At 36.8% G+C, this 19,235-nt stretch overlaps 1 protein-coding gene across 1 annotated transcript in view; it reads left to right on the top strand.

Moving 5' to 3' along the window:
* Window positions 1–19,235, top strand: part of LOC114330409 (SPRY domain-containing SOCS box protein 3) — a 40,573-nt gene that overhangs the window by 3,909 nt on the left and 17,429 nt on the right. Inside the window, exons 2-3 of the mRNA XM_028279784.2 lie at window positions 8,293–8,464; window positions 18,060–18,222. Coding sequence (XP_028135585.1) covers window positions 8,384–8,464; window positions 18,060–18,222 — 244 coding nt within the window. The 5' untranslated portion in view covers window positions 8,293–8,383. The remainder of the gene's footprint in view (window positions 1–8,292; window positions 8,465–18,059; window positions 18,223–19,235) is intronic.

Genomic DNA, 19,235 nt, shown 5'->3' on the forward strand with positions numbered 1-19,235 from the left:
TCAGGTTATACTTTTCGGCGATTATTTTGAATTTTTGTAGTAGGCGTTGTGTCATCTTCGTTTTCGGCTATTAAGATTGCATCATCTGCGTAGCAAAGTATTCTCATGGTTCGGTAACCCATTTTGTATCCCTGATTCATTATGTTAACACTACCTATAACTTCATCCATTATTAAATTAAATAGGCATGGACTGAGGCTGTCCCCTTGTCTAATGCCTGCATTGATTTTGATTTCTTCCGTGAGCCCGTGGGTGGTTTTAATTCGTATTTTGTTGGATCTATTGAGCTCTTTGATTATGTTTCTATACCTCTGACCTATGTTTTTGTTTTCAGGGATAGTGAGCACGTCCTTTGATCGTACTCTGTCGAATGCTTGTTTCAGATCTACAAAGCATGTGAACATGGGCTTGTCGAATTCTATTGATTTCTCAACTAATTGTCGCATTATGAAAATAGCGTCTATTGTAGATCTGTTTGGGCGAAAACCCTGTTGTTGTTCCGATACACCGGCTTTCTTATATATTTTTTGGGATAGAATTTTTGTCAATAGTTTTGATGTAGAATTGAGTAGTGTAATTCCTCGGTAGTTCGTAGGATCTGTCTTTACGCCTTTCTTGTAGATGGGTATTGTTATACTCTCTCTCCATTCCTCTGGTACTGTCATGTTGTTTACAATTTTTTGGAATAATGTTGTTATCTCTTCTATTATTTTTGTACCTCCGTATTTAATTAATTCATTTGGTATATTATCCGGACCTGGTGATTTTCTATTTTTTGATCTTTTGATTGCTTCGTTTACTTCTTCTTGGGTGATGTTGTTATTCTCTGTTTCTTCTTGCTGAATGTTTTGTAGGTCATTTCTTTGTACTTCATTATTATCGTCGTTATCGTCTTTGTATAGATTCTCGAAATGAGTTACCCATTCTTCTGGTTTTATTGCGTTAATTTGTAATTCTTCGGTAACCGGCTTCTTCCTGTTCCTCAACATGTTCCATACCTTCCTTTGACCTCCTCGTAAATCATGTTCCATGTCATTTGAGAATTTTTCCCATTATATTTGTTTTAGATCTTTGATTCTGTTAGTTGTTCTATTTCTTTCTGATTTATATCTTTGATACTCTTCTGGGGTCCTATTGTTAATATATCTTACGTATGCATCTTTCTTCTCTTTTGCTAAATCTTTGACTTCCTGTGTGAACCATGGTTTTTGGTTTCTGCCGCTGTTTAAGTCAATTGTTCTTTCTCCAATGGCTTCTTTTGCACTACTAGTTATATGAGTTTTTATTCTTTCCCATGCTTCTCCTCCTTCTATGGGCATATAAGTCTGTTCTTCTTCCAGATTATTTATCGAATTATTTTGTCTGGTATTGTCTCGCCACATTGGTGTTACCATTGATCTTCTTCCAGCTGGTGAATTTGTCTTCTGCTTATCATATTTCTATTGCTACTGTATCTGCCGACCAAAACTATACCAGAAAAAGTTAAAAAATGAACTCATTCTGGTGATGCCAGCAACTTACCAAATTAGCTTTCTCTTGACCCAATCTTATACATACAATGGAAAGTTACAAGTATACCCACTGTAGTAGATGGTTTTAGCTGCAACTCATATCGAAGGCTTTTTGAGTCAAAAATGCAAAAAATTGGCAGTAATACTTGATTTCTGATTTTTCAGTAACGTATCTATCTCATATTAAAAAAATGTTGACGAGAATTACTAATGGTGGACAAGACTCTTTGTAATTAGGTTTTTCATTCACAGTCATTTGTTTAGAGCTTCTGTCATATGTCGTATAATCCGTGTATATTAATATTATACACAGATTATACAACATATGACAGAAGCTCGAAACAAATAACAATCGATGAAAAGCCCTATTAGAATCAATCGATTAGTATCTAGAAAGGCTGGATCTTCTTCTTCTTGTCGTTCACTGTAGGGATTAAGCCTTCAGAAAGATATTATGACCATCTTTATAGTCCTAATATATTGGTAAAGATATTAATCGGAATCGGTATTTAGCTAACACTAGATTCACTATTCCAAGCAATAGCACAAACAAAATGGAGATCAAGCACTTGTTTATCGACATTTCAGAATGATATTACACGTGAGGAGAATTTTCTCATTTTCTTTTACGAAATTTTCGATAGCCGTTAGATTGTTGTACATAAAAACAATTTTTGGCAGCTTTTTAGATCAAAAACTTACTACCTACATAATTGTTGCAAACGAAATAAGAAAAAACGTTTCGTAAAGTTTAACAAATAATTGAGAATAGTAATGCTACCATATTAATTTTCTGGAATATCCAGAATCGATCACTCTTATTTTATTTACCTTACTGTAATAAATTGTGTACATAAAATGTTTTTCCATCTAACCATTAAGTTAGATGATTTTATATCAAATTTTCTGCAAAGCTTTTATTTTTATAGATAGGTATAACAGACAATATTATATTCCATAAATGTATGTTGCATGGTAGTCTAATCAATTAGATTGACCTACACACACCGGCAAAATTAGCCGAACACGTTAAAAATGGGACATGTTTGATGTCTCGTATTTCATAAACCAGTGGTCCGATTTGAGTGATTCTTTTAGTATATTATAGCCTTATTATTTAAGAATATCGGTGTAGTAATATTGTTGCTAAACAGGTAAATGTCATTTTATAGCGGGTGTAAAAAACATACTGTGTTTTTTTCTTAAAGTTTGGAACACCCTGTGGAATATTCCAGCATATATAAAATATTAAAATTAAAACTCGATTCTAGAATTATGCTTTCTTAACATTTTCTTTTTTGATTCATTTGCTTATGTTGGAAAATAAAAAAGTTATGTGCTTTAACAACAAGCCATGTTTTTTTATCAATAAATCTTCATAGTAGGGGAGAAAAGTATGCTAAATTTGCAATTACTCGAGCGTTCTTGTGACCTGGAGTGGATTGTGAAGAGTGGGTGCAACAACCAAAAAAAGTTAAGTTAAGTTTTCCATATAGTGTGGGACTCTCCATTTTTCAATTTAATTTTCCATTTCCACCAATCGTTTTTTCCGATTATAGCGCTATTTATCCATAATAGGAAAAAATGTTGCGAATAAAAGTTGCTTATTTTTACGTCAAGGAACCAAATCTGCAATAAAAATAAGGGGCTCCTATTTAATATTTTAATGTAGCCCCTACCCCACCTCCGTGGGGGGTCGGGTTTGGTGCCATTCGGTAGATTTTTGAAAAATATTGAATAGGTGTATTTTGCAGTTTTACTATCTGATGTTCATTTCGCAAAATATCGCAGGGTTCGTATTTATAATTTTTAATCTACCCCACACCCCTCTCCGTGGGGTGTCACGAGCCCCCACGGAGGTGGGGTGGGGATTTAATTTAAAATCTTAAATAGGAGCCCCCAATTTTTATTGCAGATTTGCATTCTTTACGTAAAAATAAGCAACTTTTATTCGACATATTTTTTCGAATTATGGATAGATAGCGCGATAGATGGATAGAAAATTAAATTAAAAAATGAAAAGTTCCCCACTTTATGGAAGAACCTTTTTCTGATTTTAGCACATACTCTTCACAATCCAATAGGTTCCCATAACGCTCGAGTAACTGCAAATTTAGTATACTTTCCTCCCCTACTATGAGGATTTATTGATGAAAAACATGGATAGTTGTTAACGCACATAACTTTTTTATTATCTCACATAAGTAAATGAATCGAAAAGGAAAATGTTAAACAAGCCTAAGTCTACAATCGAGTATTAATTCTAATATTTTACATATGCTAGAATATTCCACAGGGTGTTCCAAATTTTAAGAAAAAAAAAACACAGTATGATTGGTACACCCGGTATAAAATGGTATTTACATGTCTAGCAACAATATTATTACAACGATATTCTTAAATAATAAGGCTATAACAAACTAAAAGAATCACACAAATCGGACCACTGGTTTATGAAATACGAGACATGTAACATGTCCCATTTTTAACGTGTTCGGCTAATTTTGCCGGTGTGTGTATAATTTATAAATTGGATAACTTAATATTTAAGTTTATTGGTTATTATATCATTATTAGATTTTTTGGAAAACCATCTAAAATAACATTTAAATCTATAGGTCTGGATCCCGCGTATGAAAAAAAAGTTGATTAATAGCAAGCTGAAAATTTGTTAATAGCTTAAGGGTGTCTAGTCGAATAAACTTTGATATGTGTGAACATTGGAACAGGGGTAGTTTTAATTGTGGAAAAGGTTAAAAATTTGGAACGGTCACAGCACGAAAACGGCACATTTATTTTGTCCGACAGAACAGACTTAAACTCTTCGAACAGAGATTAAACTCTCATGCAAAAATCAGACTGCTATTTATCACCAAATGGGCGTTTTAATGAGTGGAACATGTAGAATATGTCAAATGACAGGAATTATGACAGGTAATAAATAGCAGTCTGATTTTTTCATGAGAGTTTAATCTCTGTTCGGAGAGTTTAAGTCTGTTCTGTCGGACAAAATAAATGTGCCGTTTTCGTGCTGTGACCGTTCCAAATTTTTAACCTGTTCCACAATTAAAACTACCCCTGTTTCAGTGTTCCCATATATCAAAGTTTATTCGACTAGACACCCTTAAGCTATTAACAAATTTTCAGCTTGCTATTAATCAACTTTTTTTTCATACGCGGGATCCAGACCTACTAGCTATAACTCCAACCATAACCTAGATCACACGATATTAATAGAAGATTGGAATAAATAACAATAACATATTTTCTGATTTTACGTTTTGAATTCTAATTTTTTTGTGCCTATTGCCACGAAAATGGCGACAAATGGACGGCAATATAGGTACTACAAGCAGACTATAAGATAACAGACCAATAAGAAATAACAAGAAGGAGAAGTTCAGATTAATAATATTAACAATTAACTTAAATAATAATTTATAGTAGTACTTAGTTGTTTTCTCTACACACAAGTAAAACACAAGTAAAAAAAATAATTTTTGAAATTACGATGTACTTAAATTCAATCTCAAACCTTCCTCTATCACCTATCAGCTACCTGTAAGAATTTTTGGTACGTTTTATTCTAAAACATTGTTTTTTTAATTATTAATGAAGCGTGTATGAGAGAACGGGCGATCGGGCTGCATTAACAACTAAAAAATAATATTTTAAAATGAAACAAGACCAAATTGCTTATCGGTATCTGATTAAATAAGGCTTGAACTTGAATTTAGGTATTTCGTAGTTTTAAAAATAATATTTTTTACTTGTGTTTTTGAACCTAGCAAATCGTCATTTTTCGATTTTTCTCAGTTTTAAATTGTTTATAACTCGGTAACGATTAACTTTAGAGGAAAATTACAAAAAAAACTTTTTTGTTTCCAATAATCCAAAGAACCTAAAATAATGTCTACACGGGCCAAAAATAGTTATTTATGAAACAATTCGTGAAGTATGCTTTTTGCGAACGCACGCGATATTTAGAGCACGAGCGACAACGGAGCGAGTGCTATACATCGCGTAAGTTCGCAAAAAGTACTTCACGCACAGTTTCATACAATATTTTATCTACCAAAAAACAAATAAAAAAACTGCAACTCTTCGTCACTGGCATTCATTTCTATTCTAAAATTTTTAGAACTTTGACATTTAAAAATCCTAACTATGGTTCTTTTCATGAGCATTTTTAAGTGCGTCACAAATGATAGAAAAAAAGGTAAGTCCGTGATAATATACATTTATAACATTTATTCTAACATGACATTTTAGTTAAATCTGACAGTTGTCAAATTTTATTTGCAATTGGGCATAAAAACAAATCAATTGTTTTATTGAATTTATAAAATGGTATTTTCTTTGATTTGTATAGTCTTGTAAATTGTACAGATTATATTCGTAGATATATTATATATGTAATTAGTAAATAATTTTTTTTCTATTATAGCGCCATCTATCGACAACTAGAATAATCACCGAACTAGAATAATTACCATAGTATTCACCGACGTGCCTTTTTTCCTGTCATATACAATTTAATGCGTTAGAAAGAAATCGAAAAACTGTGACGCACTGAAAAATGCTCATGAGAAAAGCATACTTTCAAACCACAAAACTGTCAAAAATTTTGTTGTACGTCAGTACGTCATTGCTCATATTGTCATCACCATGACAACGCGAAAGTTAAGGATATTTGATTATATGAAAGTGTGCCAAAAAACCCATTGAAAGTGTGCGAAAAAGTAAATCCCATTGAAAATACATTGTTACTTCACGCACACTTTAAACCCTTCACGCACTGCTATCTACAATGACAGTTTTCACAAACTAAAAACTGATACATAATATGACATAGAATAGATAAAAATGATTTTTATAATTTGTTTAAAAATTTATGTAGCAATAACTCCGAAATTATTGCATTTAGGTATAGGGAATATAACATGAAAAATAATCAGTATTTCTTAAGGATTTCAAAACGCAAAAAATATAGAGGGTGTTCAATTTGAAAAAGAAAGTTCATTAGATTTACAGCAGAACAGGAGATTTGACAACAATGTAATTATCACTATAATATTGGTCGCATTCCAAGACTCTTACTTACCAAAATCTATAAAAATCGTTCTAGCGGTTTCCGAGAAATTACCGTGTTGCCAGACTTTTTCGCAACCCTGTATGTACTTAGGACAAAAAATTGAACTGTCACAGCTTATCCTGAAGTCTTATTTAAATAGAACATGTCCCTTTTCATAGGCAGAATTTGGTCGATTACAAACAGTATTTAAATGAAACTTATCAAATACTTTAAAGGCAAATCGTTCGGTTAGTACGTGATGCCAGTTCTGACATGTAGAACTGAAACTTGGGCTTTTAACAACAACGTAGTCTACAAACTTCAAATGACTCAAAGAGCTATGGAACGTAGAATGCTCAACATTAAGCTCAGTCATCGCAAATCCAATAAAGACATAAGAAGACGATCAAAAGTAACAGATGTAATCCAGAAGATTGCCATGTTAAAATGAAACTGGGCAGGAACCATATTAAGAATGGAAGATAACCGTTGGACGAAGAGAACTCTCAAATGGCGACCAAGGGCATGCAAAAGAAGTAGAGGCAGAACTCGAACAAGATGGACTGATGACATCAAGCGAATGGCTGACCACGAATGGATCCAAAAAACAGCAAACAGATATGAATGGACACACCTAAAGGAAACTTACATCCGGCGATGGATAGAATAGCTGTAGATGATGATGGTACCAAAAGCGGGAAAATATTTGACATACTGGAGAGCATTGTATACATAGAAAAAGAAAATAATCGTTTTCGTTTTGATTCAATTCGAGTCTCTTGCCATCCTCTGACACAGTGTTTCTGGGTGTCTACCCTTTTTCAAAGAGGCTATTGCAAGTAGACTGAATTGAATCAACTCTTCGTCTCGAGTTGATTCAATTCAGTCTACTTGCAATAGCCTCTTTGAAAAAGGGTAGAGACCCAGAAACACTGTGTCAGAGGATGGCAAGAGACTCGAATTGAATCAAAACGAAAACGATTATTTTCTTTTTCTTTTTCATGCTTTACTCGGTTTTAGAGTACAAAATGACCAAGTGTTGTAAAGTATTCTGAGACGCATTGTTGGAGAAGCTCCTCCTAGCGGCGCCGCTTGATACTATCGTATCTCGGTTAACAGAATCCTGACTCTTGGTCGAAATTTATTTTATTTATTTCATTGTATAAATGTTTGGAATAAGCATCTGTAGTAAGTCTTTGACAAATTTTTAAAGGGCTTCTGCCAACAGAGATGTTGCTTCTACTCCGTCTTAGTTTGCCCTGATGTATAGGAGAGTGGCTAAAAGGATTTTAGAGTTTTTGGGGAGTCTTTTTTGAAAACTACAAAAAATATTATGCTTTTGTGCACACGTACATAACACTACACTGTTGTCATTTACATATTTATGTTTTGTGCCACGTTAGAAAATTTTGTCAAAAGTGGAGTTAGTCTTAAATGTTCGAATGGATATTTGAACAATACGTTAACTCAGTAATTTAGATGTATTAATGGGAAAATTCACTTGAAATAACAACCAAATAAACAAATTGATTAAGTTTTTACAAACGATAATTAACGACTACACACAAAAACAATAAAAATATTAAATGATCTCGTTATTTTGTGACCCACTACATGTGAAAAATACTTACAACATAAAATTTGCGATAAAGGTTTATTATTTATTATTGTTTATGATAAGAATGAATAAACATCCGTCACTTTCAGTGTGGAAGGTTTGCTGCAATCATGGAATCCCACATCGGACTAGCATACGGCAGAGGTGTCCGCTGCATCTGGAGGTGAAGATACCGAGGAAATGGGCTCAGCGGATGCCAATCCTTTACGAAATGGCTGCGATGACATCTGGACATGGGACAGAAGGGAGAAAAGTCCAGAGGTAAGGCCTTATTTATATAGTTATTAATTCCCGCTCAATTCTAATATCGCTAAGGGGCTGGAACTGTTTTTTGTGACATGTTAAATATTGTGTTGATGAGATTATTCTTCTTAACGTGCCCTATCAAGTCCCCTTGACGTTGGCGATTAACATGGCGAAACTGTCTCTGTCTCGAGCTATTCTAAAGGTAGACTTCCGCACCAAGCGACCGAGACAGGAGACCGCGACAGGCGACGGCGACAGATAGGTCGCGAATAGACGATAGTTGGTCGCTGGTCTCGGTCGCGGGCTGCAGAACTACCCTGATATAATTGCATTGAGAGCAGTGGTGGGGAGACCTCGCTTATCTGTCGCCTGTCGCGGTCTCCTGTCTCGGTCGCTTGGTGCGGAAGTCTACCTTAAATAGTTGTTCTGCTTTCTTTATTCCTGTCCACTCCCGGATATTTTTCAACCAAGAGGCCTGTTTTCTACCAATTCTTCTGCGTCCTTTGATTTTACCCATCATAATAGGTTAAAGAATATTATACCGGTCTCCCCTTACTACGTGTCCAAAATAGGCAATCTTTCTCTATTTGATGTTATCAAGCAGCTCGCGGGCAACATTTGCTCTCTTAAGGACTGCCACATTTCTCAGCATAGCCGTCCATGGTATTTTCAGTGTACGTCTATGCAGCCACATTTCAAAGGCCTCCAAACGATTAATAGTGGATATTTTTAATATCCATGCTTTGACACCATACAAGAGGACTGACAAAATGTAACATTTAATCATGCGCTTTCGAAGTTGAAGTTACAAGTTATCATTACAGAAAAATGACCTCATTTTTAAAAAATGTCGTGCGGGCTATCTCTATTCTACATTTTATCTCTTTATCTGGTTCTAGTTGTTCAGTAATATGACAACCAAGATATTTAAAACTGCGTACTCTTTGAATTATATGACCATCAACATATAACCGTGAATCTTGATGGGCCAAACGGCTAAATACCATGTATTTTGTTTGTGAACAGTTTATGTTTAGGCCAAACTCTCTTCCCACTGTGTCAATGGCATTTAAAAGGTGTTGTTATGTGGTTATGTATTGAGGTTATCAATTATCAAAATTAAGGTTGATACTTATACTTGGCCATGATGTTGCAGGCAACACCCATACTTTGGCTGAAAATATCTGAGGGTGGATGTTTTGTGACTATAATACATCAAATTCTGATTATTGTTTGTGTTTCTCCATTATTTCTATATATGTGCTTTATACCATTCTGTGTATCTGTTCTGTATATGGGAATTTTCGTGTTGTGTTGTGTACCTATTATGTGTTGCATATCTATTGAATACGACTGAAGACGTGCGTTTCACATACATGGTTTCAGATGGTTTTGCTACACACTTTTCTCTCTTCATTTAGTCGGATGAGGGCTGCTTCTTTAATTTTTCTCTTTTTCATGTCTGTTTCCATGATTATTGATGCATCTCTCTATTGTACTCTATGTTCATTGTCCCAGGCAAAATTGCATATCTGTGATCTGCCAAAGTCTCTGTTTTTGATTTTATCCTGACGTTTAGTGGTTTTACAGTTGCTCCCACACAGAAGTTGTTGCATTCACACTCACAGGGTATATTGTAGATGTAGCTCTTTGACTTCTCTCGTGTGTTGTTAGGTTCGGTTTTGAACAGGATATATCTGAGTGTGTTGGTTGTTTCAAATGTTGTTGTGATGTACTTGTTTTTTATATTTTTAAGAAATTTTATATATATATTGCAGCGTGATTAGTGTAATTACTTCTAATTACAATAAAACTAGCGGTTCGTAATTTATATACGACTTTATTTATATTTATACAAGTTTACTTTACAAACTTTAGCTTAAGACTAACTCTATTTACAAATATGTCCTATTTATATATGCGATACAGATATTCCAGAAATATCTATATATCTCCAGCTATGTCCATGTGACCGCTTGCACGTCATCGGCGCTGCATCGGCGTATCTCGAAACATCGATAGTGTTCTGCCTGTGCTAAGACGGGAGCTGGTATACGAGGGTAGGTCAATAATTATTTTGTTACACTGCTCCCCTCTTAAGATCTGAGCGTCCCGATCAGCAACTCTAGATGGCCCAGGATGGCGGAATCTACAGGATTCTCCAGCTCTGCATACACCCCTAGAAAAGAAGTAACAGTCTACTGTCTTTGAAGGGTATGACATCTTCGGGTTCATGCAACACACAGTAATCCGTACGCCAGTTTCTCTGAAGATCACTTCCAGCATGCTTCTCACAATCTTCCAATTCAGATTTTCTACTGCATGGCCAATTTTTGGTAAAGCCAAATCTTTGATGTCATAATTACAGACCATTTTCTTTAAATTAGTTAGAGCACGCCATATGTTCTCGTAGCTTGGCGTGTCCGTATAAGACTTCCTGGTCACTATATACAGCAAAGATCGAGGACCATCTTCCAATCGCAATACTCTTCCAATTTTAGGTTGTTGATTCCTTAACTCGTCCAGGCGGCCGAACTTTCTATTGAATACGGACGAGATTCCTTTAGTCATCTCGAGGTCTTGTGCAACACAGTGGGCTAGAGAGACGTTTTCTGGAACACCAAACAGATCTTGCTGAACTTCTGTGGTCACGCTGAATCTAGCACTCTTTCTTTCTGCGTAATTTGACATAAATTGATTAAAACTTGGCTGTGCGACATCTTTCATCTCCTGTTGGAGGACTCGTGCTTCTTCTGTTTCATTTGAGCCAGCATATGGTGCAAGACGATTTATGTGAATAACTTTTGGTTTACCGTTTGGCAACTTCTTAATTCTATATATTACGTCATTTATTTTCTTCTTAACTTCATACGGACCTTCCCATTGTCTTTGCAGTTTAGGACACAAGCCTCGACGACGTTGCGGATTATAAAGCCAGACAAGATCACCTACTTCGAAGCTTTCATTCTTGCATCGAGAATCATATTGATCTTTCATTCTGTCACTGGCTATCTGGATGTGTTGTCGGGCAAGTTCATGAATGTTGTTCATTCGTAATTTCAGGCGGTCAACGTAGTCTTCGCCTGCAACATGTTCCTCGGAAGGTCCGCAGCCAAACTCTAGGTCGCAGGGCAACCGAACTTCACGACCCAACATCAGGCAGGTTGGTGTTTGACCTGTAGTTTCATTTACGGCCGAGCGGTAGGTCATCAGGAATAAATGAATGTGTTGGTCCCAATCTCGCTGATGTTCAGATACAACTTTGGACAAGTGTTTACCCATCGTTCGGTTCATCCTCTCGACCATCCCATCTGATTGAGGATGCAGGGGTGTTGTTCTGGTCTTATTGGCACCAATCAATTTACAAACGTTTTGGAAAAGAGCTGACTCAAAGTTTCGCCCTTGGTCGGAGTGGATCTCCAAGGGAACACCAAATCGGCTAAAGAATTCTTTAACAAGTACCTCTGCAACGGTAGCAGCTTCTTGATTTGGTAATGCATAGGCCTCAGTCCATTTTGTAAAATAATCCATGGCTACCAGGATGTATTTATTTCCAGCATCGGTTTCTGGAAATGGACCTGCAATGTCGATAGCTACTCTTTCCATAGGACTTCCAACATTGTACTGTCTCATGGGTGCTCTCTTTTTACCAACCGGACCATTACCAGATGCACACGGTTCACATTTTCGGCACCATCTTCTTACATCATCTTTACAGTTCACCCAATAGAACCGTTCTCGAACCTTTTGCAGAGTCTTCGTAATACCAAAGTGTCCACCTGATGTACCGTCATGCAACTGACGCAATACTTCTGACACTTTACTTTTAGGTACAATTAACTGAAGCTTAGATTCTGTACCATCATCGTTCTCAAAGGTTCTGTACAGAAGATCATCTTTTAGTACCAGACAATTCCATTGGCTCCAGTAGGCCTTGACTTCTGGACTACATGCACTAATGTTCTGCCAACTAGGTCTCTCACCTTGCCGCATCCAATCCAATACTCTTTTTATACATGGATTATCTTCTTGGGCGTCTTGTAACTGTTGGGGCTGCCATTGCTCATTAATTACGGTGGTTCGTCTCACGGGGCAAAATCGTTCCTCTAATTTGGCACAGTGATTACAATTCGCACTGCATGGTCGTCTCGAAAGGGCATCAGCATTTGAGTGAACTCTTCCGGCCCTGTGTTCTATCTCGTAATCATATTCTTGTAATCGTTCTAACCATCTTGCCATCTGGCCCTCTGGATTACGGAATTGTATGAGCCATTTTAGAGCAGCGTGATCGGTGCGAAGAAGGAACTTTCTGCCATACAAGTATTTATGGAAATGTTCGCAAGCCTTCACTACACCCAGCAGTTCTCTTCTGGTAACGCAATAATTTCTTTCCGGTTTCGACAGGACTTTGCTGAAATAAGCGATGACTTTTTCCTGTCCGTCCTGGATTTGGGAGAGAACAGCTCCTATAGCACTGTTGCTAGCATCGGTATCCAAAACAAATTTTCCTGCCTGTCCCGGGTAGCTTAATATCGGTGCACTGATCAGAGCCATTTGTAGTTGTTCGAAAGCTTTTTGGCACTCTTCACTCCATGTATATTCTTTGCCCTCCTCCGTCAACTTTGTTAGGGGCTTGGAGATATTGGCAAATCCTTTGACAAATCGTCGGTAATATGTACATAGGCCAAGGAAACTTCTAATTTCATGTTTATCTTTTGGTACTGGCCAATCTTTAATTGCTTCAATCTTTTCGGGATCAGCTGTTACACCATTACTCGATACAATATGTCCCAAATACTTAACTTCTCGTCGAAACATGTGACATTTCTTCGGACTTAACTTCAAGTTCGCTGCCCTCAATCGTTGAAAGACTTCTATTAGATTCTTGGCATGTTCATCAAAGGACCTTCCAACCACAATTACATCATCCAAGTAAACCAGGCATGTTTTCCATGTTAGACCTCTTAAAACTGCCTCCATTAATCTTTCAAATGTGGCAGGGGCATTACATAAACCAAACGGCATAGCCGTAAACTGCCAAAGCCCTGATCCTATCGAAAATGCGGTTTTCTCCCGATCGGCTGGCTCCATGTCTACTTGCCAATATCCACTTTTTAAATCGAGTGTGGAAAACCAACGAGAACCGGAGAGAGTATCCAATGTATCGTCTATTCTGGGCAAAGGATAACTATCTTTTTTTGTTACCGCATTGAGCTGGCGGTAGTCGATACAAAAACGCGTTGAACCATCTTTCTTCTTTACCAGAACTACTGGTGATGTCCATGGACTGTTCGATGGTTCAATTACCCCTTGTTTGTCCATATCCTTGATAATCTCTTCGGCTTCATCTCTTTTCGCAAATGGAAGTCGTCTAGGCCGTTGTCTGATTGGCTGAGCGTCTCCGGTATTTATTTTATGCGTTACTATGCTTGTTTTGCCCTTATCCTTCTTATCAATAGCAAAAACATCTTGATACTCTATCAGCATAGACCTTACTTTTTCCGTTCGTTCATAGTCAAGGTCTTGGCATCTTTCAATGATCATCTCGACAAGGTCTTTTGGATACTTTGACTTTGATGATTTCTCATTGGTATTCATAGAGCAAATTGAAGCCACGGGAACACACTGTCCGATCAAAGCTCCTCTACTTAACTTAATAGCAGTTTCCCTTAAATTCATAACTCTTACAGGGATGACATCTCGAACTTTTACCAAAGGTTTCGCCGTTAGGAACTCGACATTTTCTACATCTTCGACCATCCTTAAACTTCCCTCTCGGCAGTGTCCATCAAGCATGGTCATCAGAAAATTTTCTCACTATTACCGGGTATGGTTACGTCGCATGTAGTTAGTAAGCGGATGACATCTTCTTTGTCGTCGTGAAAGGGCAACTCTTCACCGTTGATCCTGAGAACTCCATTTTGAACATCCAATATTGCCCCCACTTTTCGTAGTACGTCCATCCCCAATATGAACTCGTCGGAGATCTCGGCAATTAATACTTGATGTTCAACTGTGGTCTGGCCAATGGATACTGACATATTAGCCTCGCCATATGTATTAATTAGCTCACCAGTCGCTGTTCTAAGCTTTACTGTTGCAGGTGATAATTTATTATGGTCTCGTACTACATCTGGACGTGCGATAGTTCTCGTTGCACCTGTATCCACCAAAAATGATCTACATCTATTACTGATACGACCTTCGATGTATAAGTTGTGGATTCCACCGGAGGACGTAAGGTTGACAGTTACTATGGGGGCTCTAGTTCTCGAGGTCGGCAGTTGCCCCTTGGTGTCGACCCGCTCTAGTTTTCCGACGGCTGTACGATCTTCTTACAATTACGACGAATGTGGCCTACGTCTCCACAATTCCAACATCTAGGCTCGCGTCTCTTTGGCATCTGATTACTTAATACTCTCCGTATCATTTCCTCCAGACGTTCATCGTTGTGTTCGTCACTTTCTTCAATGGTTCTTACTCTATGGCCTCGTGAAGTTTGACTAGCCGTTTCGTGTTCCAATGCAATAGCAAGTGCTTCATCTAAAACTTTCGGTCTTGCTAGTCGTAAAGCTTTCTGTAGTTCATTATCTTTCAGCCCATTGACGAAGGTATCTACTGCAATTTCTTCTAAAACGCTGTCTGGCACCTCTGGATAAGCCAACCGCACCACACGAGCCACATCTGCTTCAAATTCTTGCAGATTCTCACTTGCTCGTTGACTTCTACTTCGCAGTTGTGCTTTGTATACTTGTTGTAGATGGGCATCTCCATAGCGTTTTTCTAGACGAGTGAACAAGGTCTGGTAACAATTTTCTTGACCCTTGGGAATTGACCTTAATATATCTGCAGCATCACCTCGTAAAGCAGCAGTCAAGGAAACAGCCTTTTCTTGTTCGGTCCAATGATTGGCGGTCGCAATAGCTTCAAACTGTCTAAGATATATGGACCAAGAGGACTTTCCATCAAATGGTGGTAATTTGAATCTCATATTATGCGACATTTCTTCTCTCGGTAGTTCATCTTTCACTACAGGATCTAAAGCTACTGCATGAACTGACGGTTGCACTTTTGTATCGGTTATCATGCTCTCTAATTCTTTGATCTTCTCTTCTACGGCCAAAACTACTGCATTAACTGAAGGTAGCACTTTCGTATTGGTTACCATAGTCTCTAGTTGTTTGATCTTATCTTCTAACATTTCTTTACTGTCGTCTACGCTTTTCTGTATCTTATCGAATGTTCTAGAAACCTCTTCAAATTTCTCGTCGTTCTGTCTACAAACGTCTTTAATTACTTGAGAAACACTTTCAAATTTCTCGTTGCTCTGTCTACAAACTTCTTTAATTACTTGAGAAGTCTCGTCAAATCTTTTAGCAACATTTTCGAATTTATCGTCGCTTTTTCTACTAACTTCTTCAAGTTTTTCGTTGTTTTTTCTAGAAGTTTCATCGATCGTTTCAGAAACAGTTTTTAATTTCGATAAGATTACTTGCTCTGCTGACTGGAAGTGGAACGTCTCTGGGTCATCTCCGTTCTTCGTGAGGACATCCTTGAGTCGTGCTTGTAGGACTATCTTGCACCCACTGCTGTCTAATTCGTACTCTTCTAATTGTTCACGGAGCTGTTTTATGGTCAGTTCTTGTAGCAACATCTTTGGTCGGCACACACGTACTTTTCAAAATGTCTAAGTCTTTCCGAATACCGAACAATCAACGCACTTCAATTATTAACGACGAATAAAGTTCAAAAGTCTTTTAAAAGTCTTTCCGAATACCGAACAATTAACGCACTCCGATTATTCTCGACGAATAAAGTTCAAAAGTCTTTTTTTTTCACTTTTCATTTATTTACACTCCACACCGTTAACACCACTGCAGCGTGATTAGTGTAATTACTTCTAATTACAATAAAACTAGCGGTTCGTAATTTATATACGACTTTATTTATATTTATACAAGTTTACTTTACAAACTTTAGCTTAAGACTAACTCTATTTACAAATATGTCCTATTTATATATGCGATACAGATATTCCAGAAATATCTATATATCTCCAGCTATGTCCATGTGACCGCTTGCACGTCATCGGCGCTGCATCGGCGTATCTCGAAACATCGATAGTGTTCTGCCTGTGCTAAGACGGGAGCTGGTATACGAGGGTAGGTCAATAATTATTTTGTTACAATATGATATGGTTGTCATTCTTGAGTTCCTTCTTGTGGGTATTGCTGGACTGCTTTTGGTGCTTGTATTGTGTTGTTTTCTTTCTTCGATTGTGTGGAATTCCTTGGTTATACCTAAATGAGAATGGTTCGTCATTTAGGAAGAATTAGACAGTCTGCTGCAGAGAGAATATCTATTATTGCTGTTCGTGTTTTTCCTAAATTTTTTATTCTACACTCACCGGCACAATATTCCGCTACCCAAAATTTTTTATTAAGTTTGACAATCTATAACTTTATTATTTGTACTCCGATTTTCAAGATTCTTGCATCAGTTTGTAGGTACATGTATTGATGTCGTTTTTTATTATTCCGGTAACAAAAAATTTTTGCTTAGATGGCATTATACGGGGGTGAATGGAAGCGTTGTATTTTCTCCTAACTTTAAAAAATACTGTGGAAAAATTGGAGAGCTGATTTTGTTTCATACTCCTTTTGTATTATTCTGGAGGTATCACTAAAGTTTTGTTTTTTAAATTATCCGAATATCTTTTTTCTTGTAAGAGCTGGAAATAAAAACACTGCTTTGAAGGTTTTTTTAATTAAAAATATCAAACGCACTAAAATTAGCCATACAAAGAAGATTAACAACAAAACAAAAACAATTCAATAGCAGGTATGTCCACCTCTTGCAGCAACGACTGCTCGCAATCTGTTGGGCATCGAATAAAGACGTGTTATACTTGCCTAGGGAATAGCCCGATATTCTTCTACCAGGTCCATAACTGTACCAAATCTTCTAGAAGCCTAGGATGATGGCGAATAGCTTTTTTTGAACATCCCATAAATACTCAATAGGATTGAGATCTGGGCTGCAGTCGGGCCATTCTAATCTTATCAATCCAACCTCTATTTTATGATTCAATCAGTGTTTTATTTACAAACAACGGTATAGCTCTTACAAAAAAAAGAGATATTCGGATAATTCAAAAAACAAAATTTTAGTGCTGCCTCCGGGATAATATGACAAGACTATGAAACAAAATGCTCTTCCATTTTTCCACAGAATGTTTTAAAGTTAGGAGAAAATACAACGCTTCCATTCACCCTTGTATAATGCCATGCAAGCAAATTTTTTGTGTTACTGGAATAATACCAAACGATATCACTACATGTACCTACAAACTGGTACAAGAATTTTGAAAATCGGAATACAAATAATAAAGTTATAAATTGTCAAATTTAATCAAAAATTTTTGGTGGCGGAATTTTGTGCCGGTGAGTGTATTGTATACGCTCCAAAATAAGCTTTTTGACGATATATTCCTGTTAAGTTTTTGTACTGTGTTCATTTTTCAATATTTTTGGATATAAGTTCCGGTACCTACTTATGCAGAAATATAATTTATATTAAATTTTTTAAAAATCTTTATAATTTTTTTTAGGTCAGACTGCATGGTCCAGGTCTTCGCATAGCACATTTTCATCCAAACTGGAGTAGCGGTACTGCCGGGGTGAGAGGCACTAGAGTACTTAATAATGGACGATATTTCTGGGAGTTGCATTTATCAAGGAGGATCTTTGGAACTAGTATGATGTTTGGTATAGGTAGGCTATCATTTTCATATTAATTGTATATATGCCATGTGCGTTTGCAATACCATAGATCTAATAGTCTTCTTCTTCATTCCAAAGCTCAAAAATCAAACTTCGGTACGTCTTTTCAAAGAACTTTCCACACTTTTTCTTTCAGTCGGACTGTAATTTAGTATTCGTTTATTTAATCGATTTTCATCCACTTTATATTAAGGATCGCTAACAAAAATATAAAAAAAAGTTAAAAACCAGTGTAAATTCTTGAAAAATAGAAAAGCCTCTAGACCAGTAGATATATACCGGGAACTACAAAAACATGGATCACCCTAACAAACGATCAACGTTCAAATCGTCAAGCGTCAAGTTATCCGTCAACCAAACCTCTGTAGAAAGGGTGACTCACTACAACTACCTTGGCACCATAAGAAATGATGAATGGACCAACAACGAAGAGATAAAAGTATATAAGCAGTGACCTCTGGGAGATTAACATAAGTGTAGACATTTATTGAATCTCTCATAGCCTATACTTGGGTGTTTTGGCCATTCGAAGAAACTGATACCTTATTTTAGCGATACTCACAAACCGTTTGCAAATTAATGGTACCCTAATAAATTGGTCATAGTAGTACTCGTGATTGTAAAGAGTTTTAAAAGGGCTTGATAAGAGATTTCTTCTTGTTCTTTAAGTGCCGTCTCTTTTAAGAAGATCGGCTATCATTCCGGCTATCCTCATCTTTGATACTGCTGCTATAAACAACTCAACAGAGTTACAATTGTACTACTGCCTCAAATTTTTTAACCAGGATATACGTCATCGGCCCATGCTTCTTCTGCCCAGTATCTTTTCCTGTATAATGATCTGCAACAACGCATATCTCCTACGTCTAGGACTTTGTCAACTGTCTTGTTATAATCAAGAAAATAGATATACAGAGCTTCGATAGAATCCATACATACTTGCGTCAATACATTAAGGAAAAATAAGGCCTCTCTTGTACCCATTGCGTTTCTGAAGCCAAACT

Source organism: Diabrotica virgifera, chromosome 1 (genome assembly GCF_917563875.1).
Source record: "Diabrotica virgifera virgifera chromosome 1, PGI_DIABVI_V3a".
In the NCBI taxonomy this organism is placed as follows: Eukaryota; Metazoa; Arthropoda; class Insecta; order Coleoptera; family Chrysomelidae; genus Diabrotica; species Diabrotica virgifera.